This window comes from Fukomys damarensis, unplaced genomic scaffold, assembly GCF_012274545.1.
Source record: "Fukomys damarensis isolate Sample0158 unplaced genomic scaffold, DMR_v1.0_HiC HiC_scaffold_7, whole genome shotgun sequence".
NCBI lineage: Eukaryota > Metazoa > Chordata > Mammalia > Rodentia > Bathyergidae > Fukomys > Fukomys damarensis.
The window spans coordinates 32,988,023-33,007,579 of record NW_022900919.1 but is presented as its reverse complement, the minus strand read 5'-3'; the positions used below and the strand labels follow the sequence as shown (position 1 = coordinate 33,007,579).

General features: G+C 38.7%; 1 protein-coding gene across 5 annotated transcripts in view; it reads right to left on the bottom strand.

Annotated features, from left to right (window-relative positions):
* Sel1l2 (SEL1L2 adaptor subunit of ERAD E3 ligase) overlaps positions 1-19,557 on the bottom strand; it is a 104,513-nt gene that overhangs the window by 42,468 nt on the left and 42,488 nt on the right. For 4 of the 5 annotated variants that reach the window (XM_010634101.1, XM_010634103.1, XM_010634102.1 and 1 more), the window contains exons 4-5: positions 8,577-8,679; positions 3,753-3,915 (exon numbers count right to left, since the gene is read on the bottom strand). In XM_010634101.1, the coding sequence (XP_010632403.1) occupies positions 3,753-3,915; positions 8,577-8,679 (266 nt within the window). The remainder of the gene's footprint in view (positions 1-3,752; positions 3,916-8,576; positions 8,680-19,557) is intronic. The other variant, XM_010634104.1, reaches the window with a different exon arrangement.

The window sequence follows — 19,557 nt, the reverse complement described above, 5'->3', positions numbered from 1 at the left end:
TTGCCTCCATTCTGGAACATGGTTCTCTGGGGCTGTCATCTCAAAGCGAAGTCTTTCACCTTTGTTTTTTGTTTTGTTTTGTTTTGGTGGTGCTGGGGATTGAACTTGGGTCCTTTCGCTTGCAAGGCAGGTGGTGGAACCACTGACCTAAGTCCCTGGCCCTACACCTTTGCAATTTTGAGACTGCAAAGGCTGGGGTTCTGCTTGTTCTTGTTACTTCCTCAGGCCATCTTTTCTAGTGTCTCATTCCTTTCTCAGCAACCAAGTTCTCTTCTTCATCTTTGTAGTCCTCAACTTTATAATATATTCCTTTCTGGCCAAACTCAAAACATCTTCAATCATTTTGGACTCTTTACTTGATTCTCAACATGAATTTGGCTAATGGCCCCCAAAAGTAGCCATGCTATAGCTTCGACATTAGACTACCTTGAAATTTCTTCTGCAAGATTAATGAGTCTGCCATCCTTAATCTGTTTTAGTCTCTAGACAAGGGCAAAATGCAGCCAAAGTGTAACACATATGATCTGGAGTCCAGCAGCTAATGCAGTCCTCCCTTGTGCCTGGTCTTTACCAGCAGCATTTCCAGCAGCAATTTTGTCTTCTGAGCTCTGACCAGAATCTCTCATCAAGTACAATTTAAAGCATTCCAGAGCTGCTTCTTCAGCTGGTATCTCAAAACCTTCCCAAACTCTTCCCATTAGCCAAATTCCACAGGTTCCTGAACCACATGGTCAGGTACAGTCACAGCAATGGCCCCACTTCTCAGGTCCTAAAATCTGTGTTACTTTTCTTGTCGCCGAGACAAAACACCCAAAGTTAACGGAGGGAAGTTTTATTAGGCTTACATTTTATAGAGGTCCATAGTTAGCTGGCTCTAAGGGAGGGTAGCATGGCAGAGGGACACTGTAGAAGAGCAAAAATTTATGGCCTGGCAAGCATAAGGCTGCAGCAGCAAGCACCAAAGCAGCAAAAGCAGAAAGCCTTTCTGTCCCTTATATTTCATTCAGGCTAACCATCTTTTGGAGTAGATAGCATTCACACCTAGGGTGGGGAACTCTTAATTCCAGTTCACATCCTTTATTCCAGCATCGATCCTGAATCTCAGCATCACATACCCTAGATCCAGCCACCTCTGCAAAACCCCTTCTATGACCTTAACAGGCTTGGAGGGGGCACCTAGATATGAATAATAACCACATAAAATAGTTGAACTTTGACTTCAGCTCTACATCCATGTGTTTCATGTACTATTTGTATTAATTTGGAATTTCTCTTCTGAGGCTAATATTTTGACTTTGTAGCAAATGCTTTATTTAGATACAGACAAGTAACATCTTTGGTATTGTTTATCCAATATTCTAATTTGAGCACAAATGTCATTGTTTCTTTCAAGTGTTGCTTTAGGCAGAACTAGTCAGACTGTCTTCTATGCCTATAGCCCTTCATATATGCCCTAACTGTAATGTAGTGGATATCAACTTAATTTATATACAACTGAAAAATTAAATTCAAAGTCACTAGTTTGAAAAGGAATTAGGTAATATCATTTTCAGTGGTTGAAATGATGGTAACATTTAGTTTGCCTTAGAACTTTGTATCTTTGGTTAGACAAATACAGGAACAGATTTAACCATTTTTAAGTTTTGTAATAACTTTTAAAAATCAGTTTATTGGGTTATGTCAATGCAATTCAAAGAAAAATTGTATGGAGTAAAAACAGCATTCAATAAAATAAGTTAATTAAAACTGTATGGATCTTTAAGTTGATGATGTTGATCTGAATATATTTACATGGAAATATATCTATGCCAACTGTTAAGTAAATAAAGAACAAGTTAAGGAGTAGCAAATAAATATTATCTCATTTTTGTAACAAATAATTCTATAAACCCATAAGAAAAATTCTGGAAGACTAATAGTGGGAGCGTGTAAAATAATATTATTTATATCTTTCTTCTCTCTAGCTGAAACTTTGTATCATTTTCCCATACCCACCCTTGCCACCATCCTCCTTTTATTATTTGAGTGATTACCATGTTACAGGTATGATATTTAATGCCCTCACACATTATTTTAATCCTCATAATAACATTAAGTAATTCATCATTAATTAATAACTTTCCTAATGTGCATGTGCGTGCGTGTGTGTGTGTGTGTGTGTGTGTGTGTGTGTGTATTTGGTCCCAGGATCAAACTCGGAACCTTGAGCTTGACAGGCAGGCAGCAGAGCCACTGAGATGAATCCCTGGCCCTCTAATTTATATTTCTTATCCCAGACACTGTGCTAAGTATTAGAGATACACCAACACTATACCAATGGAACAGACACAGTATCCGATATTTTACCATTATCTTCACTTTACAGATGAACCTGTTTTGGTTCAACTCAACATACAAATTCATAGGAACCCCCCTTATATTACATTTGCCCATAGTCTACTCAGGTGGATCAAACACAAGAACCACAGTCCAGCAGGGCAGCATCAGCCTTCCTTTCCACAGGAGTCCTTAGAGGAGGTCGCACAGTCCTCCAGGAGCCATTGTATTGGACCCTTCAGAAGGTGACTCTGATGCAAAGAGATGTGAAAGCCACCATTTTGTAAACACTTCATTCCCCATGCAACAACTCCACAGGTATAATTCACAGGGTCCCCATAGGAAGTACTATCCCCCTCCCCGGTTTTACAGTTCATTACAAAGACAATTTGCAAGCAGCCATTTGTATCACAAGCAATGCTAACTAAAAATGTAGTTAGCATTTTATTCCTGTAAGATTACCTAGGAACAGAATTGGATTGAACCAAAGATCAAATTCTCATACAAAACAAGGGGGAAATGTTTTGTTAAAGAGCTCATGCAATAAGAAAATGTCACAGTGTATTTCAAACTTAGTTCTGTCTGATCCAAAGCCTAGTTTTTGCATTTTATTGGAAGGTGACAAAAAAGATTTCTGTGTAGAAAGCTTTTAGATTATTTTCTTTTTTATTCTTTCCAAATTCTCAAATTTTTTTTTTGTTAATGGCCATGAATTTGTTTTGTAGTAATTTTTTTTCATAAAAAGACTATAATAACAATAAAACATGCTTTTGCTACACCATTCAGCAAAAGTAGCCAGAAACAAAATGATATACGCACTTGAATTATAATTAGGATGATATAAAGAGAGACATACAGAGAAGGAAGCCAAGTAAAACTACAAAGCAGACCTCACAGTAGCTGAGTTACAATGATGGGCTTGTGAAGGGCTTTTTTCTGTTTTCCAGATTTTACATGAAATGGTTATGTTATTTGTGGAATAAAATGAAATACATTTATTGCAATAGAAGGGGGAATATATTTAGGTAGAACATATTTGAAATGTAAAAATCAGACAAACCTGACACTGTAGGATAATAGATTAGTTTCATATATCTTCTAGTAGTTGGATGCATTATATACAAATTTAACTGTGTTAGGGGTTCAAAGATATCAAATGATCTCAACGCACACATGTGGATATGAAAGATAGGCAGGTGGATTAGAGAGCAGTTCTGTCGCTGAAAGTCACCTATAGAGCTAGGACAATTTACTCTGTGCTCGTGCTGTGTTCCCTGTTCTGACACCACAATTTCCATTCATGATGGTAACCTCCCTAGGTCTGGGTTCATGCAGTTGGGAGTGAATACTATTGCTCAACTCTTTTTTATATATTATTTACCTGTAGTCATTTAAGGATGTAGCTATTTAAGGTTTTATTTTCTTTCACAACTCACGTTTTGGGCTTTATACGATCCTTCCTTAGCCAAGAACTCATATAATTGGATAGCTGCTGTTATGTTTTGCAGGCCAAAATTTCCAAATAGCAAAGCATCAGCCATTTTCTCCATAGCTTTCAAATTTCCCATATCAGCTGCTTTGGCAAAAACCATGTAGGCCCTGTTTCAAGAATATAAAGTCAGAAGGATGATTTACAAAAGTGAATTTTCCTGCTCCTTCCTTCATGTGACTTCTCTCTTAGAAGTAGGACACAAGTGTTACTGAAGTTTAGCTGAAGTCCATCACATCTCTGGGCTAGTATATTTCTTTCATCTTTGGATCAGTGTAAGATTATAACTTCAAAAAATGTAACATACAATGAACCCACTAAAAAGGCAAAATACAGAGGATATACCATGGTGTCAGCCTGTATACCAAGTGACTCAAAATATTGAGATACATATTTTAAAATAGGGAACTCCCTATGCCCAGACCCTTTATTTACAAGTATTTGTTTAATAAAATGAATTCTGAAAATATAAGAATAATCAAAATTGTAATGTCACATCTAAGAAGTTTATATCATGAGAATGATGATATGCTCCAAAATAACTTTCTAAAACAGGATCTATTCTTGAGCAAAGCTATACATACTGTTTGGAAAATGAAAAAATGAACAAACCTGTAATGGCTAGGGCTCTAGAGTTGGGGTTCAAACCCTGGCCCTACCATTTATTAGTTCGAAACATTCAGTCAAGTTATTTTTCTCCACTGTGCCGCTTTCAGCTCTAAAATGGGAATAATAGTAGCACTTACTTGATAGGGTTTCTGTAAAGATTAAATGAGATAATCCCTGTGAAGTGGACAGAGTGCCTGGTACAGATTAAGCACTCAATAAATTTAGCTATTACTACTGGAACTATTATTATATTGATTCTAAATTTTTATAGCACATAGTAATTGTTCTGAAATTAGATGGTAAATGGTGTGAAAATTCAGTGATTAAGAATATAGATGTTGTAGGCGTACCTTACACTGTATTTTGGAGTCCAAATCAATCACCTGGATCTGCTCTGGGTTACAAGTAGTGACGGAGAGTTTTGCAAGGTCAAAACATGTGTCAGAGACAAAAAGTACTTTGGGGATTTATTTTTACTTTTAGAACTTCCCTTTTTGGTAGTGGCAGGACCAGAAAGCATAACTGCTATCCATGACTTTGACTCAAATACTCAAGTATAGGAAGATACAAGCACATTTGCCATTGCTTCCACCTCAGAATGATCAGGAGACTCAATTTTATTTACAGCCTATCCATACAGATACTAAAAGAAGCTTTCTTGGGCAAAGACTGGAGTAAAATAGACTGCACAAGAAAGATTTCAGCCAGAGAGTAGTCATTAGAGTCCTGGGTATCAACACAGACTGTAGAGGAACAAAAAGAGATAGAAAACAGAAATCCAACTGGCAAAAAAAAAAAAAAAAAAAAAAAAAGAAAAAAAAAAAAACACAAACAAAAAAAAAAAAAAAAAAAAAAAAAATCGGAGGCTGGAACGTAAATGTCTGGCACCCAGATTAGGCATCAAGAAGAGAATCTGGCATTAGATACAGACTCCCTTGAACTCTTCTGTCACCTGTCTTACTGCTGTAACTGTCCAGTTTATTGGGATGAGAAGTGCACCAAAGACCAAGCCACAGAAGCTTGATATGAGATGTGGGGGTGTCCTATATTTTATACAGTGTATCCAGTCTGTTGTTGGGGGCAGCCATAGGCTATGCCCCCCCCCCCGGCAAAAATCTTTGTATTTGTCTTTGTTTCTATGGGTAAGATGAATGCATGGCTTTCCTGCCAGGAGAGTCCAAGGTGAAGTAAGGGTTACTAGAAGCAGGAGGCTGAAGAGAGTTGCTTCTGGTTAGGCAAAATGAAGATCTAGGCTGAAATATCGGAGAGGCAAACAAGTAGGAGAAACTGAGCAACGGGACAAATTATAGTAAATTTAGCTAGCTCTCTGGATCATGTCTAACTAATGTGGCTATAGGGTGGAGATATTAAGGCCAGGGAAGGTCAGGCTGAATGCCTCTCCAGCACATAGGTAACTTGATGTGGAACAGCAGCTTATCTCCAAACCTTCTTTGCCTATGATGAATGTCTTTAATGAGGGAACAACCCTGGTTGTCACTGAGGTTTCCTAACTACCTCAAATAAGTTTGTGACATATGATTGCATCACATCTGTATTTTTAACAGCACTGACTTATTCAACAATGTTCTCATTCATATATAAATATATATTCATATGTAAGAATATATATAATTATTTGCGCCAGAATGTGGATGTGGGTGAACCAAAAAGACTAGCTTCATTCCTTTCTATGCCATCCCATCCTGGAAACTAGCAAAGCAAGGAGGTAGGATAGAGAGATAAATGTAAATGAAACGATTCCTTTCTGGTTGGAAGGGCACACATTCACTTTTCTCTCTGCCTTTATGAGTCTTAGGTGTGACCATACAGGTATGACTAGCTTAAGGCAAGAACAGACTATTCTAGTAACGCAAGTGGCTTTGCCCAGCTTTCCCACAAACTCTTGGAATGTCTTGCTTTGAGCAGATTTGGTTTCATTCCTCCTTTGCTACAAACTCAGAAGATTCAGAAGATTAGCATTAGGTACCCACTATCCATAGATGTATCTGTGCTGAAGTGCAAACAAGCTGCTGTCTGTCACTCTTGGGCAAAGACTGGATCAAAAGGTCTGGGAAGAATAGCCTGGGAATGAGGTTCCCACACTGATAGATGATTTGCATTAAGACTGTTTTCTCCTCTTCTTTAAGCCAAAGAGGTTTAACTATCCTTAAGTGGATAGTTATTTGACACCTTCTAAGAGTTATTTTGTGGGTTAGACTGAATCTGGGGGTTTTGCTGGATTATATGGGCACACTAGTCAGCTTCTCCTCTCCTTGGGCGGCTCTGCTACAAGCAGAGCTTGTCTGAAACCTTAGGGAACCAGCTTCTTCTCAGAATTCCATTGTTCTCATCTAGCTTGGCTGGGTTGAAAAATTCCCTATTTTCACTCAGTGGATGCCTTAGTGAGATGATGTCCTCAGTAGGCTAAATGGTACAGTGTACCCTCAAGTAACAACCAGCCTGACATACTAACAACTTGGGTTATGACCAGGATTTTGGTTTTAATGTTCAAAGTCTTAAGTTATGACCCAAATGCCAGTCACTTGTGCTTCTAGATGGTCTTGGATACAGATTTAGCCCTTAAAGAGTTCTGGAAGGAACATTATAACATCCTTTCCTGTGTGAGGTTAACTGAGAAATCCTGGGTCAGTGTCTCTCTAAGGAAACTTAGATCTGCCTGTACTCAGGAGAGAGACTTTGAAGGCTGTGTAGAAGAGTCTGAGCCTACAACTGACTAACTTGAGTTACAACCAGATCTTGTGAATGAACTGAGTTCGAAGTCATGGGTCCACTGCATTTTTGGTATCTGATTTTACTCCATCTTGTCATGACCAAACACAAAGCTGTTAATCTAGAGGCCTTGTTTTTGGTGGGGGTGTTTTCTTTGTTCTTGTAAAGAGCTGCAAGAAAAACTGCCCTGGAGAAAAACTGCCTCACTTCCTTTTTCTTGTTAGGTGGCACCTGGACCAATAATTGACACAGAGTAGATGCTTGATAATGGAAGTTGATGATGTTTTAACCAGGGTCACAGTTGAGCACCTCTCATCCTTTATCCTTTTGTATACTCCCCTGAGGATTTTATGAGAGGATTTATGAATTCTGCTGTTCTGTCTAGGACTGGCTAGTGCAGTTTTGGGATGCTTCCTTGGGCCTGTGTTCCTATTCTGTGCAAAAAGAAGAGATGCCCTCTTATTAGATTTTAGGGCCCATTCATTATAGGTATTACTGGCTCAAAACACACTCGCTTTCTTTGCCTGCACTAGAGATACAAACAAGAAACACATCTCCTGATGACTATTATTGAAAGCACAAAGATGCTTAGAAACCACACAGCCAGTAAATAAGAGCTTGGATTTGATCCTGAGATCACAGCTAGAGCCTTAAAGCTCAAGTTGTACCCCTCCACTGGGAGGTGTGGTTGAGGAGGAGAAGGTATTTCTGTCTCCCTCTAGACAAGGTAGACAAGTGGAAAGAGGAAGAATATGTGTGGAGTAAGACCATATAGTCACAGCTTGGTTACCTCCCAGCCATTTTTTGCGGTTATAGGACTTTAAAATCTCAGTTTTTATTCCCAGCATTTTAAAGGGGAAACATGAAGCACTTCTTGGCTCCTAAGACTAATATGGAGATAAAATAGAATTACATGCATGATTCCAAGTGCTTTGAAAACAAGGTACTGTACAAATGCTCAGACAGAGTAAAACATGTTAAAACAGGAACTGCTCTAATTCAAATAACACATTTAATTTTGTTTGAAATATCCAATAAATTAAAGCCAAAACAATTTTTTTGTTTGAATGCTCAGATCAGTGCCTTAATTCTTCATTTAACTTAATATAAAGAAACCCCAGGGCTGGGGATTTAGCTCAGTGGTTCCTTTTTAAAAAGAAAGCTTACAGGCAAATAAGTTCATTTGCTGTCCTAATGAGCTTTTAGTAACAAATTGGATTTTGAAAAACTTTTTTCAGACAGGGTCTCCCTATTTAGTTCAGGCAGGCCTCGAACTCACTATGTAGCCCAGGCTGGCTTCAAACTCGCTGCGATTCTCCTGTCTCAGCCTCCGAAATGTTGGGATTACAGGCATGCACTGTCACACATGGCTTTGATTGTTTTTCTTAACATGGAAATAAAATTTGGCTAGAGTAACTAGATCAAGACTTACTCTGCTTTTTGTTTTTGGCTTTTAGACTTCTGGAGAATCTTGATGCCCATCTTAAAGAGCTCATCTCTTTCATCTGTGAAATTTTTCTTTACTTGCTCTTTTACTATGTGTGAAAAAATAAAGAAAATAATAATTTGGTTTATATTTTTTAAAGGTGCTGATATTGCATTAGCATTTAGAATTTTGTGTTTGTTTGCTTTTTTTTTAAATATCTGGATTTCAAAAGGATAACTTGGTATTGCTCTCTAGCTCAGAGGTATTTGGAGGGCAGAAGGCAGAAGCTCCCTTAAAAAATTAACTTCTGTTTTGTGAGAGGTTCTGGGGAGTGGAAGGCAAAGAGATACTTCTAAAGTGAGAAGGCGGGAGATGTTCCCAGCCTCCCAGGTTTCTACAAGCAAAAGGCAGTGCTATAGTTTAGAATCAAAATGCCCCCCAAAAGACTCATGCTCAGCGGTTAAGCTATTGGGATGAATGGATTGTGGGGCACTATACTCATGAATGGATTAATCCAGTGAGAAGTTCATAGTGGAAGGTTCTGTTAGGAGATGGGGCCTAGTTGGAGAGGGCCGGTCACTGGAAGTGTGACCTGGCAGGGTGTGTATTCTTGCTTCTCTCTCTCTGCTTCTTAATTGCCATGGTTTAAACAACTTCCTTCCTTCCACCCTGCTATTTTTGCTGTGCAGCCAGCATACCATGGACTGCTGCTACTGAAACCATGAGCCAAAATAAGCTTCTTCTCCTTTCAGCCACAGGTGTTAGAAATTTCCTCTCGGAGACGGAAAAGTGACCAGTATACCTGCTGTACTCTAGAGGCAAGATGTTAGGCACAGGTTCTCAGTCCTGGCTGTTAATGCCTCCCTTATTGGGGCATGGTTGATAAATCACAACACCATAAAGTTCCAAAAGAATATGAGGACATAGGCACAGGCTTCTCCAAGATGAAGGGTATGTACCTAGCAGCAGAGGAGGCATTATTTAAAATTTTCCTCTATGGGCTGGGAATTTAACTCAGTGCTGCTGCATCTGCTTTGCAAGCACAAGGTCCTTAGTTTGATTCCTAGTACCGCAATTTTTTTTTCTTCTGCTTAGGTCTTCTTACCATCCTAACAAACTTCTTCAGACTTTGGTGAAGATATACAGCCTGCCAATAATAACTGGCCTTCTAGGGTGGGGATGTAGAGTCAATTTTATAGTATTTAGGGAAATATAAAGACAAATTTTCCTGCTGCAATAAGGCTATTTCTTAAGCATTTATAGAACATTTCACAAATTTTAGACATTGTTACCATTTTATCAATGAGGAAAGCTGGTTGGAAGAAAAGTCAGACTTACAGCTCTTCCCCTCAACACACACACACACACACACACACACACACACACACACACCCACCTTTCAAGATATCACAGTGCCTCTTGAAGTTCAGTACAATACTCAGTGAAATCTCTGATTAGGAGAACAGTGCCTGAAGTCATTTCAAAGGAAAGGCATTTGGAATTTGATGCCTCATTAACAAGACCACAAAAAACTTTAAGTGGTTCTTATTTTTTCTTCCTGACAGGCTATCAGAGTTGTCTACTTGCTTTTGTAAGTTAAAAAAATTAATTAAAAAGCCAATTTAAAATTATTTTAAGTGCTTCAAGTCATTCAATCAAGTTAGAAACACCAGAAATTTTAGCATCTAATCTCTGCTTTGAGTTATGTTATTTATACTCATGATTAAAAGGGGAAAAAATAATAGGAAAAACCTACTAATCTGTGTGTGGAATAGCAATTGCTCCCATTATCATGCTTTCAGACGTGTGAGAATAAATTTTGAAAGTTTGACTTTCTATGAATATACATATGAGAAATGATTTACCATTGCAAATTCCTATCCATGGCTTTATTTTTGTACATAGTTTTTCTTTCTTAGCTTCCCAAAAGCACTGAATTCAATTTTTTTACTATAAGAAAACTCAGTCATCAGAGGATGATATCTTGATGATTCTTTAATTTATTTCACATAGTTTGACAATTTCCAAATTTTGAGTAGTTAGAAAATATTCTGAGATGATTCTGGAATTGACAGAAAAGCCCTTCCTGAGTCTGGAGTTCTCTGAATGGTCAGCCACAGGATGGCTGTTCTGCTTGGAGAGGAGCTTGACCGTTACCTTAGGAAAGAGTGTGGGGAATGAGTCTCAGGAATGAAAGAGTGAGGAATAATTGTACCAGATGTCAATTCAAGATGGCAGCAAGTTGGTTTGTTGGTCATGAATTTCTTCAATTGTTCTTTGTCATGGAAATATTTTATTTTTCCATTGATTTTGAAAGATAATTCTGTGCGTTACATCAATCTGGGTTGGAGATTGTTCTTTTAGGGCTTGAAATACTTTACTCCAGGCTCTCCTTGCCTTAAGGGTTTGTGTTGAGAAGTCTACTGCAATTCTGATGGACTTTCTTTTATAGGTGATTTGTTCTGTTCTCTAACAGCTTTTAACAGCTTCTGCTCTTGTGCTGAGTTTCTGGAATCTTGACTATTATATGCCTTGGTGTGGATTTATTTTGGTCATGACTAATACCAAGAGATCAACCAACAACAAATGCTGAAGGGGTTGTGTGGAAAAGGAACACTTCTCCACTATTGGTGGGAGTGCAGACTGGTGTAACCACTGTGGAAATCAATGTGGAGATTCCTCAGAAAGCTAGGATTAGAGGTCCCATTTGACCCATCTATTCTTCCCTGGGTATCTTCCTGAAAGAATCAAAATCATCATACCACATCAATCTATACACACCCATGTTTATAGCAACACAGTGTGTAATAGTTAAATCTTGGAAACAATCCACATGCCTATCAACTGAGGAATGGATGAAAAAGATGTTGTTTTTCTGTATAATGGAATACTTCCTATTCAGCCATAAAGCAAGATAAATTTGAGACATTTATAGCTAAATGGATGCATCTTGAAGCTATACTCTTAAGTGAAATAAATCAGACACACGTGTAAATATTTCATTGTCTCTCTGGTATAAGAAACTAAAAGTGTAAATAGGAACCAAAATGTATAATAGGTAATTGTGAAATAGGAAAAAATTATTCAAAGGAAGGGGAACTAGGGAGGGGGAGGGGAGAAGGAAGAGAGAAAAAATGAGAAAGGTGGAAAAAATGGAAATGGAACTCTTGTAAATAGGGAGGGAAAGAGGGGTTGAAAGCAGGGGAGGGGAATGGGGAAAAAAAGAGGACTCAAGATACATCATGTACAGGTACAAATTCCCTATGATGAATGTGATTATTAGGTATATCTAAATTGTATCAATAAAATTAAAATTAAAAAAATAAAGATGACAGTGAGTACAGAAAATGCTCCAATGAGATGAGTTTATATTTCAGTGTTTGTCAGTGATATAATTTGTAGAATTTGTAGACTGCCTCATTATCATTACTCTGTCTTGCTTAGATATTGTTATGGCCCAAATTGTGTGTCCCCCGCAAATCCATTATGTTCAAGTCCCAATCCTCACTATCTTAGTCTTTTTTTTTTTTTTCTTTTTGGTACTGGGGATTGCATTTGAGACTTTGTGCATGCAAGGAAGGTAGTGAAACTGAGCTAAATCTCTGGTCTAGAGTTAAAGTCTTTAAACAGATGATTCCCATGCAAGATGGCTTAGCGAGAGCCCATTGTTTTCCTGGACAGTGTAATCTGGCCTGAATAAACTCTTGTTTTAACTCTTATTCTTGTCTTAGTCACTTTCATCATTACTGAGACATTTAGGATTATTTCCACCCTCTGAGTCATATGATATTCCCTGTGGTCCCAATAAATAGTGGCAAGCTCAGAAAGCCTTTGTCTTTGCCCTCTTTGAGGCACTGACCTTCTGGGCCCCTGCATACTTGAAATTGTGCATGTCTCTATTCTTTTTTCTTTAGCCATTGCCATCCCTCTTTCTAGGCAGTAGGAGGATTGGTTGATCTCTAATAGTGACTGATAAAGACGAGCCTGTCAAGAAGGCAGACTTGTTTACTGCGGGTTTTAGGTTTTAAGCACCATATACAAATAAAAGAACTCCTTGTATGCAAACAATAGAAACATTTTCTGATTAAGGAAAGGAAACTTATTGGGAGACTGTTGAATGCTTATAGAAGCAAAGGACAGAGGCAGACCCAAAGCATTTCTAGAGGCAGAGAGGCAGGTGCTGCTATGAGATGGACTGGAACTCTACCCTTTTAGGTTCTTCCCCTCTCTGCAACAGACTCCACAGACAGTAAGTCGGATGGGTTTAGTTAAGGATCACAGGGCTTCTAAATAATTCCTACAAGGTTTCAAAAGAAAATTTAGGTAACAAGAAAGGTAAAAGAGATGATGGGGAGCTCCAAATACCTAAAGTCCCTGCAGTCACCTGGATGTGTGAAATGAAGATATCTCCTAGATGAAGTGACAGTTTAGGCAGCTCTTCAAAGGAAATTAGGTTGTTAAGCCAAGATGGTGAAACTGGCATTCTACTAGGCATAAATAGTGCCTAGTAAATAACTATGGATAGGAAAGGATAAGGACAGAGCAGATTAAATAGTGAGAGCCTGGGTCCTCGGGTTGATCGCATGGTCCAGGCTGGAGATGAAAGTGATGAGAGGAACAGATTGAGGCCTGCAGAAAGAGTGCAAGGGAGGACAGATGTGACTGTGAAGGTGAAACTGGACTGATAAGAGAAAGAAAGGGAGCAAAGAGACAGGAAGTTGGCTCTGATCAGAGATTATTATTTTAGTCTGAAATCATGTTCGTGAAATGGCTCTGCCTGTGTCTGCCAAGTGGTTGGGGAGAAGTGGAGATGATTGAAACTGAGAAAGTATAGGAAATAAGGTAAGATCTTCAATAGGCTATTTAATCCCAGGGGTGCCAGTGATGGCCTGTAGCCATTCATTAACTGATGTGGGGCTCTGACTGCCCAGCTTCCCTGCCTGTGGGAGGAAACATTCCTCTAGTGTGTTCCTTGACCCTGTCCTGAATTCTTCACACATCCCTTCCCCCTTTTGCAGCACTGGAGACCGAATCCAGAGGCACTCTACCACTGAGCTACATCCCCAGCCATTTTTATTTTGAGAGAGGGTCTTATTAGATTACCTAGGATGGGCTTAAATTTGTGATCTTCCTTCCTTAGCATCCCCAAGGCTAGGATTACAGGTGTAGTCACCATACCCAGGTTGCTTACCCTCTTTCAATGTTTCACCACAAAATATGAAATCTTAGCTTTCAATTAAAAAATAAATATATAAATACTCTCCAAATCAGCTAGCACAATTAAAGCAAAAGGAATAATGAATTCATTATTTGAATCTCATTATATTTATACCACAAACTACATAAAGGATCATTGCAAACTGAAGGAATTAACAAATGAACAAGGAGATGAATATCTTTGAGTGTGACTAAAAATCAGATGTATTCAGAAAATAATACAAAAAGATAAAAATGGGAATTTCTTTTTCCCTGCAGCAATCGTGCCTACATAGATTATTATATCCTTTTCACCATAATTTCAATTGTATCTAAACCAAATTCAGCTTCTGATTTTCAGAATATTGCCTCAGAAGAACAGTTCATATTTGCCCTTATGAGTGCCTGGAAGATATAACACTGGATATGGAGGGACGGTAATGATCTATTACTAAAAATAACATTCCATCGAAGAAAGAATGACTCAGCAAAGGGTTTAGTCAAATAAAGATACAATCAACTCCAACACTCTTGAATAAGAGCACATATATTTGCAATAATTAAGTTTATTTCCACTGTCTCCAGATCATTACTGTCAAACATAAATCCCTCCAGTGGTCTTGCTAGGAAATGGTAGACACATTGTGTTATAAGCTGAAAAAAAAAATTCAATCTTCAAATATCTACTGAGCAAAACTTGAAATAACAGGAATTCTGATTTACAAAGATTTAATTTAAGTTCTGTAACTCTCAGCAAAAAAAAATTGTAAAATACATGAAAAATCAAGAGCAATCTACATTATATTATAATAGGAGCTAACATTTACAAAGCACATAGGTACCAAGGAATTTTTAGTGTTTATTCTGAATTTTCTTACTGAATGTAAGAGGAAAAGACTCTATCATTCCCATTTGACAGAGAAAGTGCTGTGGACACAGAGAGGTTAAGTAACCTTCCCAGGGTCACGCAGGTGGTACCCAGTAGATGATGTTCAGATCTAGGCAGCCTGACTCAATTCTGTGCTTGTACTGCATCTACTTTTCAAAAACTACAAGTTTTGGTATACTTTAAGCCTCATTTTTAGGTATTTGTGGCATGAGCAGATTGATATTACATTAGTGCACAATTTTGTTAGAATGGAAGCTCTTCAGTAGTATTCTTTTTTAAATCAGTCCATTTACTTATAACTGTGTGTGGATTTGAAGATAAACTTCCAGTAAATAATAGGATAAGTAGACTTTGCAAGTTGGGAGTGTTTGAGAAGTGCCCCAGCAGGCTCCAGTCTCTGCGAGTTACTCTGTCGTAGCATTGAGTTTGCCATCACTGCCACCTTCAGCCCCCATCCCCTTAGAGCAGGGCAGGTAAGAAACCGTGGCAGAGTTTGAAATTCACACAGCTGGGAAGAGTTTCATCCGTAGCCCTGAGATCCATCCCCTTTTACTGGGAGGTGCGCCCTGCAGATAGGCCTTTGCTACCCACTCCATCACACCCTCTCCTTCTCCCACCATAAAAAATCTTTGCAGAGGTTCCCTTTTGCTTTTCTCTCCCCATCCTTCCCCCAGTCCAGAGGACTGAGTCCATCCCTTCCAGAAACACCTGTACTGATTTCTGGTTGGCCAATTACCACTCATGATACACTGACCTAAGCCTGGCCAGTATCTTTAAGGCTGACTTCTCAGGTTCAGGAAAGAGGAGTCTCTTCCAAGGGTGATTTGGAGGTTTACTGTTCTTAGCTCCCAGTTACCCTTCTCGCAAAATGAAGTGACTGTGGCAACAACACCTGAGGAAGAATTTGGATCAGGCAGAGGGAGAAAGTGATACAGACTTACTAAAATACTTAGCTGACCCTCTGCTTGTTGCTCTGGAGCTAAAATGGCCCTTCATAGCTGTCCAAGTAGGGTGAGATCAGGCCTTCATACTCCTGCATCTGTCAGCCATTGGAGGGCGCTGCCCCAGAGAGAGGTGACTTTGGGTATGTAGCTCTCTGGGGACTGGCTGCAGAAGGCTGTCCACAGGCTGCACTCCCAGCAATGAGGCAGCGAGTCCCTCATCGAAGGGAAGTCTGCACAACGTGTCACAGAGTCTGCTGCAAATATTCAAAAACTCAATAAAATGGAATACAGATGAAAAATTTGGCCTAGCTGGTACAGAGATCCCAGAAGCAAGGTAAGAAATGGCCCAACTGGCTTCAGGCAAAGCTCCAAAACACTCCCTTCTGACCAAGGACACTGTAGTGACTGGGTGTGATCGTCAAATTAATGATGATCAATTCTAAGAAATGCCAGACAGACCTGGTCAAGAAGGAATACTTCTTGGAAAGTAGTGTACCAGGGGCCTGCGGGAATAGGCTCCATTATTCCTACTGTGTGATTAGCTATTGACTTGTCTTGATAACAATTTAATAAGGATAATTACTTTTTTAGACTTAATTCTGACTCAGAAGGAAGAATTAGTTGTTGAAGTCATAGTGTTAAAATACCCTCAGGGATAATGAACATGCCATTTTAAAAAGTGTAATGGATATGAAAGCATCTTGTTCAATTATAAAACATTATTCACATGTACTCTGAAAATGTAAGGCTTTATTTCTTTTATGTAGCACCTGCAGATAGAATGCTGAATTTAGAGTTGGAAAATCTGGGTTAACATCTTAGTTATAGAAAAAATTCACTCAATTTAACTCTGTAAATATTTATTCATTCTAACTATACAAAAATAGGGTGCTAAGAGCAGATCTATCTTTTAAGTAATGGTATAAATGCAATTTGTTATATTTGAGAAATTCCAGGTAAAGGGGCAATATGCAAAGGACTGAAAATGGGTAAATAATTATTTTGTTTTCAAAATGTGAAAAATATTTCTACATTTTAGAAACCTAAGCTTGATATTAATGTTTTAAATTTCTAGAACAGATTATTGTACATCATTTATGAGCCTGCAGTGAAGGTGATATGATAACTAAGAACTAGGAAGTGTTTAAGAGAATATTTGAGAAAAAAGGCTAGAGAATATTTCTCTTTTCTGAAGGACTCACAGAGTCTAGGGAAAAGCATTTGTGTTAGAACATTTATATCTCATTTGTGATGTGTTGTACACAAAATGTTAAAATTGGAATGAATGAGAACAGAGATCCACAGTTTTTTTAGTGGTAATCATGTATAATCCCCATATTTTAGTTTCATTCCACAATTTAAGTTCAAAATCTTCTCTAGAGAAGGTCATGTCTACTTCCCTAACTCCTGATTCCACAGTTACTATTCCTGGACTGTATCACACTGGGCCTGTAGTGAAACTCAGTATCTCTTTCACTTGCCTACAAGAATATTGTTTCTATAAAAAGCATTTATAAAGAATGCCAACTTGACTTCAGCTTGTAAAGAACAGAAAAAGAAGATAATTTATCCCTAAAGCAAAACCAGTTTTGATGGTCATCTTAGGCATTGCTGATTTTTAAAATATTGACTGGGATCCCTTATCTTCGGAGTTTACTGGCTCTCAGGTTACCTCAGTCACCATCTTTTTGCCTCCTCACCTTTGCTGTCTTCCTATTTCTTTCCCTATTCTTTTCTTTCACTTTTTCAAGCTCAAAATGACTAAACTCTTCTCCCTGGGTTTGTAGGACAATTTCTTTCCACCCTTAAAAATTTGTCATCTGTGGTCACCAGGCTTCTGTGGTCACAAGGCTTCTGTGTAGACCGGGAGTTGGAAGATCAGGAGGCAGTGCTCACCTACTTCTATACACAGACACATATTAAAGCAGCTTTCCAAACAAAGGCATACATCCTGTACAGTGCATTCCAGTAAATAAAAATTTCACGACCTCATCACATGTTTGTTTCTATCTATTTAATCGATAGCTTAATACAATTCCAGTGGTTTATGGTGGATTATTGTGGATGCTTGGCTCTAAATTTAACCCTGTTGGGCTAACTTCTCTAACACGAAGTTGGGCAAAAGATGGGAAGGCAATGAATTCATTGGAGTAATAAAAAGTTTGGAATAATAATCTAAAATGAGTACCAAGATTTTTTTTTGTGGTAACAGGAATCAAACCTAGGACCTCATGCATGCTAAGTATGTACTCTACCACTAAGTTTATCTATCCCCCGACAGTGAAATTTAATAGGCATAAATGGTACACTTAGATGGAGACTAGTGATGTGGCTCAGTGGTACAGCATTTGCCTAGCATGTATAAGGCCCTGGGTTTGCTCCCAAATGTTGAAATCCTCCTCCCCTCTCCTGGAAAACAAAAACAAAAAAATCTTAGATGAACACATAAGAATCAGGAGATATATGGCTTGATAGTCATTTTTATGTGTCACCCTGGCTTGGCTACAGTCTTCAGTTAATTGATCGAACACTAATCTAGTTGTTGCTCTGAGGGTATTTTGTACATGTGATTAAATCTGTAATTGGAAGAGATTATCCTAGATAATCTGAGTTCGCCTGATTCAATTATTGGAAAGCCTCAAGAATAGAATTGAGGTTTTGGTGGGGTGTACTTATGGACAGTGGCTTCAGCTCATGCTGAGGGTTCCAGGCTGCTTTTCCTGACAACCTGCCCTACAGATTCGGAATTTGCCCAGTCAGAGCCCAGAGCCACATAAGCCAACACACCCTCCCCAGTGAACCCTTCAATATATAACTATCTCCTACTGTATCAGATCTGCTTCCTAGGGAAAAATGTTTTCATTAGAACTCCCTCCCTTCCTAATCTCTTTACCACCTTTCTTCCTAGTCTTTTTAAGAACCTATCCCCTTTGGTATTCTAATGTCAAAAGACCCTCTTCTCTCTTCAGTTCATATAAATGAACATGCAGAAGATTACGGTCTGTGAGAAAAGAAAAATTGTCTGTCTGAAAACAAACATGCAGGTCTGGCCCTAAGAGGTCCAGATCCAGTTTTGTTTGGATGAAAGAGGAGAGAAGCCAAGAATAGTCCTGGAGAAAACCTTCCCCGACCCAGCTCACTGTTTTCCTCCCAAAACAGCCCTTTGCACATCTGAGCACAGAAGATAGAAATTTGAGACAACAAAGGCATCTTTATCTTCTTTGGAACTAGGTCTGATTAAAACTCTTTCCTTATGTTATTTTCTGTCTCCCAAGTCTTTTGGGGAGTAGGAAGTAGTCCAGATGTTGAGATGCAGTAACACTACTGGTTCCTTTTACTACCTTTGGTTGAACCCTGACTTAATATATTTTTAGAGCTTTTCAGTTGGCCCTGAATTCATTCCTCTCATCATTTGGTGCCAAAAAGAAACAACGGGATCTTAGAGAAAATATGCCCAAGCTACTGTGCTCATGGAGGCAGGCAATAGTGGTACTGTAAAGTGCACGGGGCAGTCCATAGCAGCATTGTTAGTTGTAGAACCAGCTACCATACTTTGACACAACTAACACTAAGGTCACTGTTGGGAATGATTTCTGTTCAATGTAAGTTTATGAGAAAGAGATGTCTTAAAGAATATCACAAGCTGCATTAGAAGATACTGTGAGCTCACTAACAGGTGTTGAAAGAACTGGTGTCATCTTCCAGGAAAACCTGATGAAAGTTATTAGACGAGATTCCAGGTCCCATTTTGCTCTAAGAGTCTTTAATTTTACTTTTAGTATTTGTACTTCTATTGTATGCGTGCAAAAGTTCTTCATTGTCTTAGCTCCTGACATTGGATCTGCCCTGTCTGGAAAGCCAGTTTGTTGAGTGGCTTCTGGTTGCCTTTCCAGATTCTTCCCATCCTGTTCTGTGTCCTGGGACTCAAACCTCTGTGGACTGCATCAATGAGTTCTCT